General features: G+C 41.5%; 1 protein-coding gene across 5 annotated transcripts in view; it reads left to right on the forward strand.

Annotated features, from left to right (window-relative positions):
* The window catches only part of PATL2 (PAT1 homolog 2), a 741,315-nt gene that overhangs the window by 719,616 nt on the left and 1,076 nt on the right, over positions 1-20,623 (forward strand). For 3 of the 5 annotated variants that reach the window (XM_042475641.1, XM_042475638.1, XM_042475640.1), the window contains exons 3-18: positions 2,248-2,588; positions 7,600-7,668; positions 9,611-9,676; positions 10,023-10,169; positions 10,696-10,782; positions 12,606-12,736; positions 13,669-13,743; positions 14,824-14,965; positions 15,561-15,678; positions 15,758-15,855; positions 16,365-16,409; positions 17,036-17,184; positions 17,777-17,936; positions 19,361-19,504; positions 19,703-19,800; positions 19,894-20,043. In XM_042475641.1, coding sequence (XP_042331575.1) covers positions 2,248-2,588; positions 7,600-7,668; positions 9,611-9,676; positions 10,023-10,169; positions 10,696-10,782; positions 12,606-12,736; positions 13,669-13,743; positions 14,824-14,965; positions 15,561-15,678; positions 15,758-15,855; positions 16,365-16,409; positions 17,036-17,184; positions 17,777-17,936; positions 19,361-19,504; positions 19,703-19,800; positions 19,894-20,043 — 2,020 coding nt within the window. Of the gene's footprint in view, positions 1-2,247; positions 2,589-7,599; positions 7,669-9,610; positions 9,677-10,022; positions 10,170-10,695; positions 10,783-12,605; positions 12,737-13,668; positions 13,744-14,823; positions 14,966-15,560; positions 15,679-15,757; positions 15,856-16,364; positions 16,410-17,035; positions 17,185-17,776; positions 17,937-19,360; positions 19,505-19,702; positions 19,801-19,893; positions 20,044-20,623 lie in introns of those variants that run through there. The other 2 variants (XR_006104671.1, XM_042475639.1) reach the window with 2 other exon arrangements.

Raw genomic sequence — 20,623 nt, forward strand, 5'->3', positions numbered from 1 at the left:
TACTCTTGATCTTGACACTATACTTCTATTGTGCAGCCTTAATCGCATGGCCATTAGCTGGATGCATCACGTTCTCCTCTCTCCTTTCTCTCTATTATTAAAATCAAACAAAATATATACATTCATTTCCATCATAATATTCCACATTTACGCCTTCATTCAACTTATTTCCACCCAAAACATAAAGTATACTTTACTCCACTTCCTTATGCTTCCTTACATTTGAGGAGACAACAAGAAAAACCCCTCTGAACTAACATTTCCATGTGAAAACCCCATGGCCGCTTCCTCTTCCTTAGGGCTGCCCTAAAAACAAGTCTGTAACCCCATAATTAATGTAACTGTAATCGGTTTAGTTGACAGAACAAATGACTTTTTGACGGCCATAGTATGAAAATCAAGCCTTTTAATAGGGATATTTGTTTAAATGAAGCCAAGGGGCGAAGGCCCCACCTCCGAGGTCGCTTCAAAAGAATGGCGGGGAAGGAAGGAAGGAAAGAAGGAAGACGTCGCCTGAGGAGAGAAGGAGAAGGAGAGGGTGAAGGGCCGGCGCAAAATGGCGGAAGGGGGCGAAGTGGAAGCCAGAGAATTGTAAGAGAGGAGAAGGGAAGCCATTTTGTGAGGTGTTTTCTGAGGGCAGGCCCTTGGATGCTTCTCACTGGAGCCATAGTGCGGTTTGGGCCGCTTTAACTGCCTGGCTCAGGCTATGGAATTCTGGAAGTGTCGTTTGCTGCTGCAAACGACACTTCCCAGAATTCCATAGCCTTGAGCCAGGGCAGTTAAAGCGGCGCCAAACCGCACTTTTGGCTCCAGTGTGGTGCAAGGTCTATCTCTAACACTCATGGGGCTCAATGCATGCTCGGGAATCCTGGGACTGTAGTTTTGGGCTCTCTGACAGAGAGGGCTCAATGTCTCACACAAAACTAAGTTCCCAGATGCTCTAGCCTTGAGCCAGGGCAGTTAAAGCAGCCTCCAACCATTGTTTCTGCAGTTTCAAGTCGTTTCTGATTTAGGGCGACCCTAAGGCGAACTATTATAGGGTTTGCTTGGTAGTTTGCTCAGACCCAGTTTGCCATGGTCCTCTTGAGGCTGAGAGTGTGGACTCGCCCAAAGTCACCCAATGGGTTTGTGTGCTAATCTCTATTCTCCAGAGTTTTCACCAATCGCTCAAACCACTAGTTTTTCACTTCTCTTTTCCCCAGATCCTGGTTTATTCCCTTGTGCACCGAAAGTTTCAATGTCCTGCATCCTAAGAGGTCAGAGCCATGCCAAAGCCATGCTCTGGTCCTAAGTAGCACTTTGGTGCTACTTCTTCCCTCTTAAGAGGGAAACAGCATACCTCCAAACTGACCCAAAGCAGCTTTATTTTGGCCTTTCTGTACTGGCCTTTGTAGTATCAAACGAAGACATTAATCTTGAGCCAGTTGTGTTTTCCCCACTGCCTCACTCCTCTGTAGGTCAGGTATTTTAGGAAAATATGGGTAGGTTCATACATTGCTTCCGATAGGGTGTTGCCTATTTGCTTTGGAAGAGGTTTGACTTGGTTCCTTGCTTTCCTAGAGGAAGTTAATGCAGGTTGGATTCTGTTCCTTGTTTCACTAACTAATCCGGAGGATTTCTTTATGATGGATGAAGAACCTGTGGTTGACAAAACAGCTGAAGAGGATGAAATTTCTTTATATTAACTTGACATCACCTCATCAGGTAAAAAAAATGGTTTTAAAGAGGTATAGTGTGATATTTCTTTTATCATTGTTGGCTAACAATAAAGGTTGCATCAAGTTGTCTCCCCCCTCCCACTGCTATATTCACATATTGTGCTAAACCCTGGTTTGTGTGAACTGTAGTTGTTGCTTTAGCTAAGATTATCTCACTGATAGACCATACCAACTAGAGGGGCTTCATTTCTCCTTTAGGACTGTTTCTGTCCCGTTTCTTTGTCAATTTCTTTTCCAGGTGGGAGCTGGGGACAAGCTTCTGTTTCTTGATTCGATATACAAGAAAGCAGGTTTGTAAACCAAAAATAATAACAGTGGCTGGTCTGTGGCTGTTGAATAAACCATGGTTTGTTTGTGAGGATGGGTTCAGGCATTAAACAAGCTGAGCACAACAACCATAATTCGGCTTGTTATGATACAACCAGTTTGGGATTTTAGCTATGTGAGAACTTCTTGCATTTGGGGTTGTGTCTTTCTAGATCCTTGTGTTCTGCCACTGATCTGGAATGTTGTTTTTCTCTCTCAAAAGCTTACATAGATGAGAATGGGGCAAAAGTCCTGGTTATAGATCCAGAGCAGGCTCCTATGGGTGAACTTGAGGAGGTGATGGTATCAGCTGCTGGTGAAGAGCAGTCCAAAGCTGTGGAAGAGGAGAAATCTAAAGCTACAGATACAGAGCCAATGCTAGAAGATGTGGCAGATAATGGAAGTCCTCACACTGAGCCGCAGCTTGTCTGTGATGCCATGGAGGAAGAAGAAGCAGCCATGGCTGAGCAGGAAGAGGATCATATAAGTGAAGAAACAGAAGAACGAAATGACCTGGGAGACCCAGCAGTCATGAGAGCTGTGCGTGGCCAGTCTACATTAGAGGTAAGGTATAGTGCAAGGTCAGGTATGTCCTACAAATCTTCTTAATCAGACTTGTGCTGTCTCCTGTATTGATCTTGTTTTCCTAGCCCAGATGTGGGAAATAGGTAGGGTTCAAAAAATTAAAAGCAGGAGGAGATGCATGGGCTTCATCTGTGATAAAGAACATGTGAGATCTGTCAGGGTATTTGAGGACACATTTGGAATGGAACTTTTGTTGGAGAAAATTGGGATGGTTTGCTCTAGAAAATAATTGTGTTAATGGCTGTTGTGGTTTGTGTGCAGGAATTTATTTTATACCCTTTCTAAATGACTAGGTAATGATAGAGCGCATGCAGTGGTTAGATCCTGATTAAGGTACAAAGACATTGGCAGTGAAGCAAACTAAACTCCATTCTAAAGTAAGAAAGTTAATTAGGATCCTGATTTAATCTAGCTTTCATTCTAGGTAAGAACTAAGAGAGAACTGACAGGAAGAGAAGAGGTGAAAAGACATAACAGAGGGATCAGGATAGATAGACCACAAGAAAGGACACTTGAGGTCATTCAAACTATCTAACTATTACTGCTGCCACTTGTGAGGCATTCTTGACTTTTCAGTGTTAAGTATTGTTGCAGTTCTGACAATAAGACCATTTGGAATGGACTGGTATACAGCCCTCCACTATTGGAATTACCTTGAATCTCAGATGTGTTAATAAATTTTTAGGAAGTACTTTTCTAATTTATAGCTTTTCTAATTCATTTATTGCTCATTTGGATTGAGGTATGACAAGCAGGGAAATAAAAATATTTTGTGTCTGGCTTAACAGCTGAGTAATCCTTCCCATACTTAGGGAGTCTAGAATTCTGTTCTGTGGAGTACCCTCTCCTCTGGTTAGAATTAATTATAGGGAGAAGGAAGATTTACATGTGTGACCCATTTGGTTCATCTTGATGCAAAATATTTAGTATTTCAGGATTTGGGAATTGGAAGTCACATTTAAATTGGCTTTCTCCTGACCTCGAGACCTCAAGCAACAAACAAAACAAAACAAAAACCCATATATCTAGATTAGCTTTGTAGTTTAATATTACAAATGGTAATACAGTGGTCCCTCCAAATGCACTGGGCTTAGGAGTGAAGGACACCTGTGAATGTGGTAAAACCTCAAAAAACCAAAACCAAAACACTATTCTTTTTACCTGAGAGAACACTTCTCTAGGAATCGCCAGGTCCTCCAGTGCAACTCGGTGGTCAACCCCTACCATGATCATAGAATCATGCTGGAGGACCTACAAATGCCTAGAAAAGTGTTTTTGCTAGGAAATTCTAGGTTCTCCCAGCGCAGCTCTATGGTCAATGTCTGGCAAAGTTGCACTGGAGAACCTAGAGATTCCTAGAGAGAACATATTAATCAAAACCACAAATAATCAAATCTGCAAAAGTCAAAGTTGCAAATGTGGATGGCCAACTGTATTCTCTTTTTTAAAACTGAAAAGAAGGTCTTTGGGCATAATAATTTCTACTTCAGCTCCTTACTTCATGCCTCAGTGGAATGTTTGCATCCATGCAATGTGTACTTAAATGTGGGTGGCTGGGACAGAATAGGGATTCTGTTGGTGTACCACCCATCCTGCTACTCAATTGTATCCCTTCCTGAGCTGGCTTCAGTTGGTCTTGATGGTGGTTTTGGTGTCCCTCAGCTAATTCATTCATCTTGAGACCTCTCTGTCAGGAACAGCTCAAGCCTTCATGTCCTCTATGACAACCATGGGTCTGTCCCAAGTAGTATCTAGTATCATCCATGCTGCAGGACACACTCTGGACCTGGTGTTCAGTTCTGGCTGGGGGTGGAGAAACTTTGTACAGTTCCATTATCATAACTACCTGGTGAGGTTTAGACTCACTGGAACTTGGAGCTTCTAAAGGGATAGGGTCCACCCCTGGAGGCTTATGGATCTGGATGGGTTCCTGACCGCTTATAGGGAGTTTCCTGTTGCCTTGGCACCTGAACCTGTTGAAGCCCTGGCTGATCTATGGAACAGGGAACTGACCAGGGCAGTGGACATGATTGCCCCTAAGCATTCCTTCTCATGTAATGGAGCCAAGTGGGCACCCTGGTTCATTAGGTGATGAAACATCTGGCGGTGATGAAATAGAGTGGGTCAGAGACTAGAATGACAGTGTCAGAAATCTCATGGTGAGTCTGACCAAACACAGGCTAGAGCTCATTGGGATGCCTATGGTATGGCGGTGGTGGAAATGAAGTAATCCTTTTTGACTGCCACCATTGCATCCACACAGTGTCATCTAGAGGAGCTGTCCTAAGTGGTCAGGAGCCTTTTACATTCTGCCCTACAAGAGCATTATATAAACCACTTGGCAGCCTGTTGTGAGGAGTTTGCACAGTACTTTACAGATAATATTGCCCAGATCCACTCTGACTGGGATGTTGTAGTAGTTGATACAGGTCCAGTGTATGTAACTTTGGTCCCTAATTATTGGATAAATTTCAGTTTCTGCAGATGTAGACAAGGTCCTTGAGAGGTAAATATCACCATCTGCACACTGAACCAGTATCCTTTCTGTTTGTTGAAAGCAGCCTAAGGGGGGATTGGTGGATTGGGTGGGAGAAATGAATGCCTCACTACAGCAAGGTGAGTTTCCATCTTGTGGAAAAAAGTGGCTGTGGTGAGGCCATTATTGAAAAAATACTCCCTGGACCCCACTGTACTGGAGCACTATTGGCCAGTCTCCAATATCTTCTTTTTGGACAAAGTGTTGGAGGATTTGGTGGCCTCCCAGTTCCAGGCATTTCTGAATAAAAATGGATAATTTAGATCTCTTTCATGCCTTGTTATGGAAGGGAGACAGCTTTGGTCTCCTTGGTAGATGACCTACACAGAGAAGTGTGAGTACAGCTGGTCTTTGTTATCCGCTGGGATTTGGTTCCTGGACTTCCTGTGGATAACAAAATCAGTGGATGCTCAAGTCCCATTAAATACAATGGCATAGTAAAATGGTGCCCCTTATATAAAATAGAAAATCAAGGTTTGCTATTTGGAATTTATACTTTTTTGAATATTTTCAGACTGCGGATGCTTCAATCTATGGATAAAAAAATCTGTGGATAAGGAGGGCCAACTGTATGTCTCTTTTGATTCTGCTAGACCTCTCAGCAGCTTTTGGGTTGCCTCTCTGGGATGGGGGCACTATATTACAGTGGCTTTGGTCTTTCCTAGGGGGTGGTGTTGGGGAATGCCTGTTTGACATCCTGGCTAATATTTTACATTTTTTATCATGGCTTGGTTCTGTTCCCATACTGTTTAGTATTTACATGAAACCACTAGAGGAGGTCATCCAGAGTTTTGAGGTTCAGTGTCATCAGTATGTTGATGATGCACAACTTTATCTCTCCTTTCCATCTGACTCCAAGGAGACTGTTCCTTCACTAAACCACTTGACTTCACCATCAGTAATGGGCTGGATGGGGGCAAACAAATTGAAGCTTAATCCAGACAAAATAGAGGTGCTCCTGGAAGGCATATCATGGAATAGGGGTTCAGCCTGTGATGGCTGGGGTTACACCACCCCTGAAATCTCAGGTTCACAGCTGGGTGTGCTCCTGAATTCAGATTTGAGTCTGAGTGTCCGGGTCTTGGCTATGACTGGGAATGTATTTGTCGTGTACCATGCACCAAAAGTCATGTGACAGCTGCGCTAGTCCCTTGAAAAGTCAGATCTGGCCATGATGACACATGTCTTGATTGTATCCCATTTGAACTACTGTAATATGGTCTATGTGGAGCTGCCTTTGAAAACTGGAAATTTCAACAGGCTTAAAATACTGCATCAGGCTGATGACCTGGGCTGAGTGTAGGGATCATGTACTCTGCCTGTTGAAACAGCTGCATTGGCAGTGCTGGTTTGAGTTTTAAAGCCTTACATGGCTTGGATCTGACTATCTGAAAGACCATATCTCCTTTTATAAACCAGGGTATGCATTGAGATCTACTGGACCAGGCTTTCTTGCAGTCCCACCACCCTTGCAGGTGCAGTTGGTGAGGAGAGAGCCTTCTTGGCGGCTGCTCCCAGGCAGTGGAACTCCCTTCCACAAAAGGTCTGGTTGGCTCCTTTTCTCCAGCCTTTCCGCTGGTAGTTGAAGACATGTTTATTTAGGCAGGCTTTTATAATTTTAACTATGGAGTTGCAGTGTGTGAAGTGGTATGTTTTCTCTTTCTCTCTCTTTCTACGTATATGCAGTCACCCCTCCTTTTTCTCAGGGGATCTGTTTTGGATCCCCTCGTGAAAACGAAGTTTTGAATATAGGCACGGGCACACAAGCGTGTGATGCGGGCGCGCCCCCTATTCATTCTCCCTCCGTTCGTCCCTCACACATAAGCAAGGGACCCGAGTCCAAAGACCACAAGAACAGAGAGAGGACTGTACTTTTAAAGTGTTTTAAGTGCTTGTATTTGTTTTAATACTGTAATAATTTTAATCCGATTTTAATGCTCTCTTTTGTAAGTTTTTAATTGTATTGTTTTGGGGAAAAGCAGGATAACAAAACAACAGCATATTGAAACTATTAATATGTTTTATGCATTTTTAGTGTTTTAGCTGTATTAAACATGTTTTTAATGTTTTAGTTGGATCTTTTTTTAAGCTATTGTAATCTGCCTTGTATTTCATTTTTGGGAGAAAGGTGGTATAAGTGCAATAAAGAACTAAATACAGTGGTACCCTGGGTTACGAAAATAATTCGTTCCGCCGCCGCGTTCGTAACCCGAAATCCTTCGTAAGCCGAAAAAGCCATAGGCGCTAATGGGGAAAAGCCGCGATTTCGTGCGAAATAGCGCCGAAAAGCACCAAAAAATTTTTCGTAACCCGAAATAACCTTCGTAACCCGGAACAGTTTTTTCCTATTGATTTTTTTCGTAACCCGGAAATTTCGTAAGGCGGTGCTTTCGTATCCCGGGGTACCACTGTAAATCTATTTTCTTTTATGCTATTTTGGGGTTTTCTTTGCAGAGAGAGGATTCGTCTGTCCTTGACAGTAGAATGGCAGACAGTCTTCAAGATTATTCTACTGATTACTTGGTAAGACTGCTACTCCCCCTCTTCCTCTTTTCTGACATATTTTACATCAATATGAAAAATAAGGAAAGTTATGGTTATGGAAGGAATATTCAATTTTTGGAAAGGTTTTTGGTTGGGGAGCTCCCATGCCATTGGTGCAGCAGTGTGCAAAGCAAAAGAGTTGTTGTTACTCAAAGGAGATGCAGACTCCAGTATATATATTGATGATATCTTTTGTTGGAAGCTCACTGGCTTATCAGGTGAAGGTGGTGCATAAAATGATATTCTTCTAGTCACAAGTTGCATATCTGCATGTTGCTTTTTCTAATGGTTCAGGGAGAGTATGAAGGAACAAAAAAAATGCAGACCTCCTCCTGCAGAAAAGTGACAGAAACAAAGGCATTCAAAGAATTCCATAATGTTTCATAAAAGTTCTCACAGGAAGTTCCACTCTTGAATGCATGAACAACCTGAAATGAATATAAACAAATGCTGTTTCTTTTTTAAGACATTGTCTTCAGTTGGAATATTGGCCAAAAGTTTAACAGAAAGCATAATGAAAGAAGAAAACACACTCTCTGAAAGAACTTGTTGTATAGTATCTTATTTTTTTACATGTATTCAAGTGTTGTAGAGTCAGCGTAGTACAGTGGGCCCTTGTTATCTGCTGGGTTTGGTTTCAGGACCTTTCATGGATAAAAAAATCCGTGGATGCTCAAGTCTCATTAAATACAATGGCATAGTAAAATGGTCTCTTATATAAAATGGAAATTCAAGGTTTTCTATTTGGAATTTATACTTTTATGGAATATTTTCAAGCCGTAGATGCTTGAATCCATGGAAAAATAAATCTGTGGATAAGGAGGACCAATTGTATAGTGGTTTGAATGTTGGACTGTGGCTCTGGGGACCAGAATTTGAATCCCTTTTCAGCCATGGAACCCTACTGTGTGACCTTGGGCACACAAGCAAAGGCTACCCCCTCTGAACAAATATTGCCAAGAAAACCCCCTTGTTAGGTTCACATCAGGGGTACCATATATTGGAAATTATTTGGAGGCACACAACAACAACTGCTCAGGTGTTGGACTGGATGGCCCTTGTGGTCTCTTCGAATTCTATGATTCAATGAGCATTCAAACATTATTCCAAGAACAGACTGCTATGAAAGAGACTAGAGGGCCTCTTCCTAGTGAAAAACAAAAGCTTAAACTTGATTGAAGTGGCTTACTACAAATTAATTGAAATTCAGCTTAGTAGTAATCATGTTAGTCTGTTTCAATATGAATAGGAGAGAGGAAAAGTCTGGTGGCACCTTTAAGACTAACTGTTTTAATTTGCATCTCAGTGGATGAGATCATCAGACCTATTCCTGGCTATGGGGACATAGCCAGCCACTTCTGTAATCCCTTCCCCCTGCCACTTTCCACCAGCCACTGAATAGCTGTGGGTGGAAAGTCTTGAGGGGGAGGATTCAGAGGAGAGATGTAACAGTTCTGCCTCCAGAACATTTATGCTGTATTCTGCATTACACAATGTTGGCTAATATATTTTAACCGGATCAGTTTCCACTGAAAGTTGTTGTATTTATTTGCATTACAGTTTTCTTGATAGCTGTGTGTCTTGAAAACATGTGTACTCCAGGGAAAACTGACATTTAAAAAAGGGTAATTGCTTACTACTTGTGACCTGCCTCTTGCTGGCCAGTTTCCCGTACCCTTCTCTGAAATATGGTGGCAACACACATTACATCTGTAGCCATTTTCTGGCTACTTCCGCATTCAATTTCATGAAGCAAACTGAAGAAAATAACTTTGGAATGGGCCAAGGGCACATTCTACTGCAATCTTCCCATTTTGTTGAAATTGGAATTAGAAGCACTTAGCTTTTCTTGTTTACTGTAACCTGTTTCTTGTTTTGACTTTGCTTTTCACATCATTCACTTCACATGGATCCCTTTCAGACAGCTTCAAAATCTGGTATGTGGAGTCCTACTCTGAGAAGAGTCCCATCACTTTCTATGATGGAGGTAAGGACAATTTGTCTGCCCTTAGATAATAATTCACCTCCGTATCCTGACTTTACCACAGATCCAGTCAGGGCTAATTTTCACATAACTTGGGTGTGTTCAGATGTACTTGAAGCTATTTCAAACATTCTCTGTCAAGTTGTTACTCTAGACTGACAAAAGCTAAGATGCTCGTTTGATCAAAATTGGCATTGCTTAAATTTGACTTGGGAAGCTGATGGAGTATAGACTAGCATCAGAGCATAAACAAAATGTACTTTAAACATTTGCTAAAATTACTAGAAGTTACAATACATTATAACATTGTGAATAAAATCATGTAAATATTTACTGTTGTTCATCTCAGGCAATGGAGAGGGCATCCATGTCCCAGGTTGATCTAGATTTTCTGGCCTCACCAGTACAGTCAAGCTATCCAGATTCCTCTGGTCTTGAGCGTTCAGTCTTACGTGGAAGAACTGTCAAGCCTTCTTCTCAACGTTTCATGCGACAGGTAACATTCTGTAGACTTCATTGTTTCTTAAGCTCTAGATCTGTCTTCACTCTGTGATACACAAAACTACTTATTAATTGCTCCCCCCCCCCCCCCCTGATAATAAGGAAGTTCTTTCAGTCTACTCGTTTTGGAGCAACAGTTGTAGACTTAGTCTGTCAAATAATTGCAATATGCACTCTGGGGCTGGCACTACTAGAGGCAGCAAATGTCAAAGAGCAAGGGCCCCCCAAACCATTCGCCTTCTGTTGGAGGACAGATTTATATATGCTCCAGAGTCTGTCCTGAACCCAATAAAAGAGTATGTTGCTATAGGATATGGTAGAGGAAACTATTCTGAAACTATTCCAGTGCCAGAGTTGAAGCAAAATCCAGCTGCCAATGGAATTGACTTCTTTATATGGAAGAAGGTTTCATTTTTCCTTTGCCTTAGGCATGTCTTGGGTGAGCCCTGGTGGACATGGGTACTTTGGTATGGATGTCTCTGTTTCTATTATTTCTGCTACTCATCTCTTCTTCCTCACAGCAATCTCCCATGATGCCAGGCTCTGTAAGATCACCTTACCCTTTCACACCACCCCGCAGAACACGTCGTACATTTGGTCTGAATCAGGTAATGTGTCATTGACTCATCTGCTTTCTCAGAATGGTCCTTCTGATCTCTCTCTCTCTCTCTCTCTCTCTCTCTCTCTCTTTCTCTTTTTAAGTTTAAATGTCTTTGAACTTGATCCCCTCTTAAAATAAAATGGTATCCAAATTACATGTGTATAATCAGTGTTTTCATCCAGATAATAAGGTAAATTATTCCCTAGTCCAAGTTTTACAGTCCCAGATATTTTGGGCAATAGTTTCCACGATCTCTTCTCTTTGATCCTGTTGGATGGGGCTGATGGCCACTGTAAATCCATAAAAAATCTGGAGGGCCAAATGTCCCCAACCCCTGGTTTAACCAAAATCCTTTCCACGTTGCCCAGCTTTCAGTGTTTCTTTGGCTCAAACCACATTAAGGAATATCAAAATGGGGTTGACAACACTTAAAGCTTCATCTTTGCGTCGGTGTACATTGGAAACAATTTACAGGTATACAATGATAATACCAAGATATCAGGGGAGGCATTTAATTTGCTGGATGTCTGGGGTTTTATCATTCTTTACACAGAATGATTTAGTGCTGACAAACAACATTTACTGTTAACACGTACCAGTCAATTAGCTGCTGAGTTTTCAAAGGCTGTGACATGGAGAAGATATGAAGAACGGATTGGGAGGACAGTAAAGTTTTGCATAGAGAAGGAAACTTCTTCTTTAGCAGTAGGGTTAAAATTTCATATCAGAGCTTGGAAAACTTAGTAATTTTTTAATTATAACTCCCCAAAACCAGCCACCATGGCCACTGGCCACATGATCTGCTTCAGATTTGAGTTTTATTTTGCAAGGCAGAATCTGCAAGGAGGTGAAAATTGTGCAGCTTTGCAGATGTTGTTGAACTGCAACTTTCATCAGCTCTAGCCTGGATAGCTAATGGTGAAAAATCCAAAAAGGTGTGGTTGTTATATTTATCTTTATCCTGTCTTGTCCCCATTCAGGAGTCAAATCGGCTTATGACAAATTTTAAAAAAATAATAGCTTATAAATACTAAAGTTAAAAAGAGATTAAACAATAAAAAACAGATTACAATATCCACCAGTGAACATGCACACACACCCCTGCATAACAATTAGCAAGATCCAGAACTTTGTGTAGGCGACATGAACCTTAGGAGACATGGGCTTTATAAATTCAGTCATCAAATGCCTGTCTAAACAGGAAAAGTCTTTACTTGTCTGTGAAAAGAAAATAAGGAGGGTGCCAGTTTAACATCTCTGTGAAGTTCCAGAGCTTGGTAGCAGCCACTTAGAAAGCCCCTGTTCTCACCAGATGTACCTGTGAAGGTGGTGGGACAAAGAGAGAAGGGCCTCCCCAGCAGATCTCAAAGCATGTAAGGGAGTTGCATTTCAGCAATACCGGGAGGGCTATATAATTCCCGCTATATAATTCCCACTACTGATCTACAACTTTCTTCAGGGATGTAATGAAGTATCTAAACATCTGGCCTTAAAAGTATGACAAGGTTTAAATTGACTGAAATCTAGACAAATAATGCTTTGATGGGATGGGATTGTTTGGTTTTTGGTCATATCAAGTATGATAATTCCTGTTTCATTTCTTTCATCAGAATACACACAGAAAATTGGCAGTTGAAGGTTAGAGTGCCCTCAGGCGGCTAGATTCAGTCTTGTGGGTGTGTCACAGTGGTGTATTATAGTTGTCTTTTGAAACCATTAGAGCCTGCTTCAGTGAAGCATCACTCTGATCCATTCCTAGTCTGATTAAACATTCAATGTTTGAGGATTATGAATAGACTACCTCTTTTTTCTTTTTCTCTCTCTCTTTAGACATCGGGTTATGCTTCTCCACCTCCATTTAGACCCTTCTTTTCAAATATCAATAGCCCAACCTGGTCTCTGACTCACATACCTGATGTTCCATCCTTCAGTCCATCAACAGGCAGCCAACAGAAGTTCAGGTACAGAAGGAATGGGTAGGATCAGCTTGCCTTAGACAGTGACTGGAGATGCACCTTCTTGAGAAAATGGGAATGTAGACTTAAAATGGCAAATCCATTGATTCCATCTCTGACTGCAGTATAGTGGATAGGATTAGAGCAGAGGTATGCAGTTCAGGTCCTATATATATTTTTGTACAACTCCTATCAGTTCTAGCCAGTGTAGCCTATAAATGAGAGATTATGACAGTTCTGTTCTGAAAGCAACCAGCTAACATTCTGGATTAGAGTTTGACTAGTCCATTTTTTAGCTAGTTCGAAGATTTCATTATAGAAGTGTCTTAGTTTACCCCTAGATTTTCTATGGCATATACCAATGCCAGATATATCACCACTGGCAGTACTCTGCATAGTCACTCCAAGGCTTCCTCTAGAATTCCTGGTTCTGCCGGTGCACAGCCTAAACTTTTTTTTTTAGTACAATGCTATTCTTGTTTTTCCTTTTGCACAGAGTTTCTGCATAAAGATAGCCATGCTAGATCAGTCCAAAGGCCTAGCTAGTCTAGCATTCTAGGCAAATCCAATATATGTCTATGTCTTATTAAATGTATCTTGCTTGTTTCTCCATGGATCCCAAGTATGCAACAGCCTTTTCTGCATAACTATTTTCCTGTTCTGAATTTAGATTTCATTCTGACAGTATTGATCAGTTGCCTGATGGCCTTTTTTAAAATAAAAACAAATCCTGAAGTTTCTGATTAAATTTATATTTGCTACATGAATAGTGTAAGGAGCACTGGGGGTCTACCTGCTGGTACATATTTATGTTCAGTATGCCTACTCGCCCCTCCATTCCTGTGTTATTTGCTTCGCCTCTTTTTTTTTTTTTTTTTTTTTGGAAAGCATAAGAGTTTGGTCTGACTGCTTTATCTTATTTTCTTTTGTGTTCACAGTTTACCCAGTGCCCTGACACAGCTGCACCCTCTACATCAGCGGATCCTGACTCAAAGACAACGGGGGCAAAAAAGGTTAGTAGAGGGGCAAATGGGAAGACAGAGACAACCGAGAGCTATCTCATGGCTAGGAAATTTAAATAATTGTGGTTTGGCCACTTTGTTCCACATAATTGCTATATGGTAAAGCATCAACTTTATTTTAAGAACTGAAAAAACAGTCTAGACTGGTACATCTTCTTAGCTGTTGATGGTATTGAATTACTGTACTGTTACTTGGTAAAATGGCCTGTTACAGACTGCCAAAATAAAGCTGCTTTGGGTCTCTTTGGAGGTGTGCCATTTAAATGATGCATGGGTCCTAAGAGTCCGGAGGTCGCACCAAAGCCACACTCCATTCCTAAGCACTGGAATGCAGCTTTGGTTCAGCTTCCGGATTCTTAGGATGCATGCATCATTTAAATAGCATACCTCCAAAGAGACCCGAAACAGCTTTATTTTGGCAGTCTGTAACAGGCCAATGCTTAGCACTAAAGAATCAAAAGTGCCTGAAAGTTTGAGTGACCCAGAGTGAGTGACCCACACTTGTTTGTCTCTTCCAATCTCATTGTGATTTCACATTGTGACTCTCAGGGATATTTTTTCATGTCTTCTCTTCCTAACAGTACTTTCTACTCTCCCACAGAATGAAGTTAGTTTTGTAGCACCCTAAGTAACTTTTCTATCTTTGAATGGAGTTCCAGTATTAAACCCTTTTACTTTGTTTTCTTATGCTGGTACCTTTATGTCTTAGGATTTCTGATAACGCTGCACTCATTATCCACTAGGTTATAGGTGTAGTGAATGCTCTTTAATTGTTCAGTTCTTTCTTTCCCATTTCTTAAATTCTCTTTAATTGTCTCACCAGCTTGCAATCATACAGAAATGAGTTACTCTAGTAATGAAATCACAAAAGATCTTCTTTTGAAGAGTTTCAGATATTAGTATCATTATCAACAGATACCTGGAAAATCATTGTTGAAGACATTTAAGTTATACAAAAATGAATATGTACCTCTGCCCCCCATTTGCAGCCTTGTGTATGGCTGCTGTCTTGGAGTGTAGAGGAAGAGTTGGATATATTCCTTACAGAGTGTTGCTACTTTTATCTCAAAGAATGCAACGTATAGAGTCACAGCCTCTGGATAAAGATCCCTATGCGTCACTCATGACTGCAGTGGAAAAAGACTGGGTGGTAAAGGTGCAAATGTTGCAGTTGCAGAGTGAAAACCCCCAACGGGATGACTACTATTACCAGGTGGGTACAGGAAACAGAGAAGGGCCTAAAGGCACTACATACTGTCTGACCTTGGAGTCTAAGCAGTTGTCAGCCCTGGTTAGCACTTGGCTGGAAGACTACCAAGGAATACTAGGGTGCTGCAAGCCATATTTCAGAAAGAACTGGCAAAATCACCTCTGAGCAGTCCTTGTCTAAGAAAACTCTATGAAATTCATGGGGTTGCCATAAATCAACAGGCGAATTGAGGCACGCATGTGCGCGCACACACACACACACACACACACACACAGGGGAAAAGCAAAGATTCCTTTGAAATCTTAGAAAAATCAGGGAGGGGATTTGGCACAGTATAGCAGGGTGATAGTTTGGGGCTGATACTCTTTGTTAGCACTTCTCTTAGGATCTTCAGTTTGTCCAAGAAAACTAATAATGGAGTCCCGTATAAGGTATATCTTGGCCAGTGTCTGGACATAAATAACTTCTATTTGGCAGCTGTTGAAGATAGCCTCATAGTAGTGTCTGGCTTGGAGCCATGCAGACCAGGCTACAAATAGAGCAGTAACAGTTGTGCTTGCCCTGCCTTTAGCAGTTAACTGTCCCATCCTGTCTCCAGGAGTATTATCACAAGCTGGAGCATAAGCAAGCAGAGAAAGGGCTTTTTGGAGGGTCCAGACCTGAGGTGCCCAAACTTGTCACACCATATATCCAGAAAGTGGAGACATATGAATCTGGTAAGTGTCTTGCAGGAAGGGGGCTCTTCCACAGAGATGGAAATATGGGATGCATTCTGACAGTGACTATTTCTTCCAGTGGTGCGGATTCCAGGCTCTTTAGGCCAAGTGGCAGTGTCTACGTGCTACAGTCCCCGGAGGGCTATTGATGCTGTACACCACATTTCACTGGAGCAGGTACAGTATGTGTGTTTTCTTTTCCCAAAGTTTACTAAGAAACAGGGTTATGAGACTGTCTTCATATATATTCTGGCCCTCTATATGTACAGATCCAGCCATCCACAACTTGAAAATATTTTCTATTAAATCCCAAAAACAAATCTTGATTTTGCCATTTTAGATGAAGGACACTATTTTACTATGCCATTGTATATAACGGGAATTGAGCATCCAAGGATTTTGTGATCCACAGGGGATCCTCAGACCAAACCTCAGCTGATACCATTGTATAGTGAATAATTAGGACTGCTGTAGGGGTGAACAGTATATTTTATTACGGTTTGCATCTTGAAGCTGTTATCTGCCTCAGTGTTAACTGGACAGTGGAATTTTAATTCCTACCATATTTCATATGTCTAAACAACTGAGCCTTGTGAGCAATAACATAATATCCAGGGGTGCTAAACTGGTGCTGATATCTCTACTGATTGTGAAATTAACATTTATCTTCCCCGTTATGTTTGAAGGCTGTAGGGAATCAACGATTGCATGTGCTGTATCAGATTGAGAAGGTGAGTCATTGAGAGTGTAGCTGCTGTCTCTCATGTTGCTTTTCTAGCTAATTGGGATAGATGCAACATGTTTTTAACACGTACCAACCAGCTAATCAAGAAAAATAAGGGCTTTGTAGCATGAAGATAATTCTAGCTTGGCTGTCAAGTACTAACATTGAGTATTGTCATCAGTAATGTGGTTGATACATAGAAAAACATATTCAGATTTTTTTCATTCAAGGTTTTTTGCAATCTTCCTCACTCCATGAAATCTTATTACCTCAGGTCTGGCACCCACATTAGAGTCCAGCGTTTTTCTTCACTTATCTAGAGGATTCTCCACACCACTGAAATTATTTTCACTTATTAGGCCCTTAGCTTAATAATAAAATATATTAAGGGCAGGGTAGCGCTTTGTTTAGTGATATATTCAACCACTGTGGAGTATACTGGATCTGTGCTACAGAGTTCATGGTTTAGGAACTAGAGATAAATTACTACATTCTCTCTCCCCTCAGTCCTGTAATGGGGATGGAAGATAACTGGGTAAACAATAAGAGGAATGTGTAGGAAGGTAGTAAGATTGTACAGCAAACATGATAGGCTAAAGTCTCACAAACCTTATATGTGTAATTATGAAACAGATGTACCTGCAGCTACTGGCTATGGAGGATACTCGGCGGAAACTGGATCTGGCACCTGAAGAGCAACACTCCCATTTCTGTGAGAAATTTGCGCATGAGGTGGGGCGCATATATCAAACTCTGAGAATTGAAGAGCACAGCAGCGAAGAGTGAGTCCAGTGAATGTTTATGGCAGTGAAAGTAAATGGAATGGGGGAGAAATGATTGCAAAGCTGTGGCTTCATATGTGCTGGGACTGTTCTTTCTGTAAGGCTAGCTGCTTCCTAGGTTGTCGGGCTACTGACAGAATCTACTCCTTGGAACTAAATCTTGAAGGGGTAAGCATCATTGGCCCCTCAGATATTTGTACTAGTTCCCTTTGCTCTAGCTAAGATAGCCAAAAGCGTCTGGAGGACCACAGTGGCCTACCCCAGTTATAGAGGAAGAGAGCCAGAAGATGCTTCGTTCTCTGACATTCCAGTAATAGATCCAGGAAGCAGTTACTACTGCATGGATAGGAATCAAGAAACCCTTCATTTGCAACATACAATCCAGCAGCCTTATCCAGAATAGTGAATAGTGAGTGAGGAAAGCTGGGAACAGCATTCCAACAATATCTAGAGGGCTGCATGATTCCCATTTGTATATTAAAGTGTAACCTTGGGCCTGTTATGCTCCAAATCTTTGATTCTCTTTCCCTTCTACATACCTAAATTGCTTTGACACCAAGATGTGTATAGACCAGCTGAGCTTTTCTTTCAGGGAAGCAAAAGATGAGTTCCTGCAGATTCTGCTAGTGGGAAAAGGGAAGAGATTGGTAGCTCGTCTGCTGCCACACCTGTCGCAGGAGCAGGCCAAGCAAGTCCTTGTTGCAGTTGCACAGCACTTACCTTTTCTTATTAAGAAGGACATGCTAGATGAGGTATTTTCTCCTTTGTATTTCACCACTTTTTAAACTAACCACAAAAGACCAAATAGCACCATCAGTCCAGAATGATGCTTCCATAATGAAATCAAATTCTGAGTCTTGGGAGTTGGGGAGCAGGCTCCTGTAGCCTATGTAGATTGGAGAATATTTCCACAATTACTTAAATTTTCTTTCACAATTTTAGTCTGCAGTTTTTTTAATTACCCTATTATTCATGGGGAAGGGCAAGGCAGTAAAACCTTCAGCCTACTGGAAAACTTATTCTGTCCCTCTGTCTTCTGAGACTTTCTTACCTATCTATTCTTCCAGGCATACATTCACTGGGGCATCATTAGGAGTTGCACCCTAAAAGGGGGGGGGGGGAATAACAGCACTGCTCCCCAACATCTACCTTTTGGCAGAAAGGGGCTATTGGTGTTTGCCTACATTCCTTTAAAAGGCTGGAGCTCAGTGGAAGAGATAGTGTGAATGGGGCAAGGCTCAGAGAAGAAAGAGGCCCCACTGGTCACTTCTCTCCAGGATGAAAAGGAGCCATTGTTGAGCACCCTTTGGGTTCGGCCAGTCAACCAATTACAAAACCATGTAACAGTTACTTTGTCTAGCCCACATTTCACTAGCTTGTTTGTAATACAGTAATATCATGGGAAACCTTTGTCAAAGGCCTTACTGAAATCAAGATATACTATATCCACAGCATTCCATTCATCTACCAAGATGGTAATTTTATCAAGGAAAGAGATAAGATTTGTCTGGCATGACTTGTTTCTCTGAAACCCATGTTACCTTTTTGTGATTATGGAATTGCCTTCTAGATGTTCACAGACTCTCTGTTTAATTATTTGCTCTAGAATCTTTCCTGGTATTGATGGACAATAATTGTTGGGATCCTCTTTTTCCCCCTTTTTGAAGATGGGGACGACGTCGCTAAAATGAGTACTCAGCTTGTTGGGGGCATTTAACTTAAACTTTGTAAACCGTTTAGGGAGTGCTTAAGGGCACTGATAAGCTGTATAGAAATGTACTTGCTATTGCTATTGGACTCCAAATCCCATGAGCTCTGACCAGCATAGCCAATGCCAAAGATGATGGAAATGCAACCTAATAATACCTAGAGGCCCATCCCTTAGATGAAGAGTGTTTAACTATATAGAGTCTTGAACTCTCACCCATGCCTCTTTCTCCCCCTCCAGGCCTCCCACTTTATTTTTTCAAAATCAGATGAGAATGATAGGATTAAAATAGACACTTGCACCTGAAGTGTTCAGGGGCTCTATTATTGACATTTTTTAGGCTCCAGTTTCCTCCATGGTTATGAAGTGGTGGGGGGATGATGTAGTAATTTCTCAAGACTGAAAGCCAGGTGATATTGATCTAATAATATTTATCCCTTAACCATCTTTCATGTGCTGTGGACTTAGCAGACCCTGCCCATTCTCTACAGTCCCCTCAGTGTTGTCATTGAGCAGTTGACCTTCACGGAGCTGATTGACGTTCTGCAGGATCTCACTAGAATGCATCCAGAGTCGGTCAAGCAGTCTCTTGCAATGATATTTGGCAACAAGGTGTGTAGACGGCAATAATTCAAAGTGTCTTCCAGGGGATATTTGGATTTGTGGCATAGAAGAGAATCTAATTGGGATGGGAGGGGAGATAAGGGAATATGTGTCAGTAAAATTCAGTCACCACCTGTTGGATGAATTGGATTTGGATGCTGCTGTTCCCCTACTAATATTTCCTGACTTTTTCCCCCCTCCCCTAAGTTTGCCATCTCATTTCTATACCTACTGCTTAGCCATGGTGAGAGATGCCTGTCTTCTGGTATGCCCTTGAAGCCCCACAATGGAGATTTTAAAAAATGGTGAGTTAGCATGTACGAGCAAAACATTCCTGCACAAATGTGGCCCAGTATCCAGCAGGCCCCTTACAGTTGCACCTCTGCTCTTTTTTCTAGGGTAAATACAGTGCTCCTTGTCGCTCGGGAGCTCTCTCAAGTGCCTAAGGCCTCAATGGTGGAGCCACTTCATCTCCCTACCAACCTCTTATTTCTCTTCTGCCGTTATGTGGACAAAGATACAGTGAACTGCTTGGATGTCAAGATGGAGTAAGTACTGGGCATGACAGAGAAGATATATTCTAGTGAGGGTGTCCATGTGATGTGGATGTTAGAGTTTTAACATGGTAAAATATAGCCAGAAGGTAAAGCTGCAAGCTTGCTTCTTGATATCTCAGTGTATTCTGGGAGGAAATTGAGAGAATAGTGGCTCTTCTGATAGGAACTCCTTCAAAGACATGAACTTCTTTCATTCTGTTGATCCCATTTTTACAAGATGGAGAATTCTTTCTGAAGTCGTTCCTCTTATATTCCTCTCATATTATATTTCCTCTTATATTCAATGTATCCAAATGGATCATATGGTGGACTGTTCCTCATGGTGATATGCTATTACAAAACCTGAAGGGAGGTGCACCCTGGCTACAGGTTAGAGGATTGTCTATTATTTTTATTTTCCATTTCAAAATGCCCATTCCTTACTATTCTTCAGTTCTTACTTTGAGTGAGCTACTTCTTACTGCACTGCTTCGTACCTTAGGAGCATGCAAAGCTACCTTATGCTACTACAGTACTGTATACTGCTCTGTATAGACTAGACTTACAGCAGAATATATGCAAAATATATGCA

This window comes from Sceloporus undulatus, chromosome 6 (assembly GCF_019175285.1).
Source record: "Sceloporus undulatus isolate JIND9_A2432 ecotype Alabama chromosome 6, SceUnd_v1.1, whole genome shotgun sequence".
Taxonomy (NCBI): Eukaryota; Metazoa; Chordata; class Lepidosauria; order Squamata; family Phrynosomatidae; genus Sceloporus; species Sceloporus undulatus.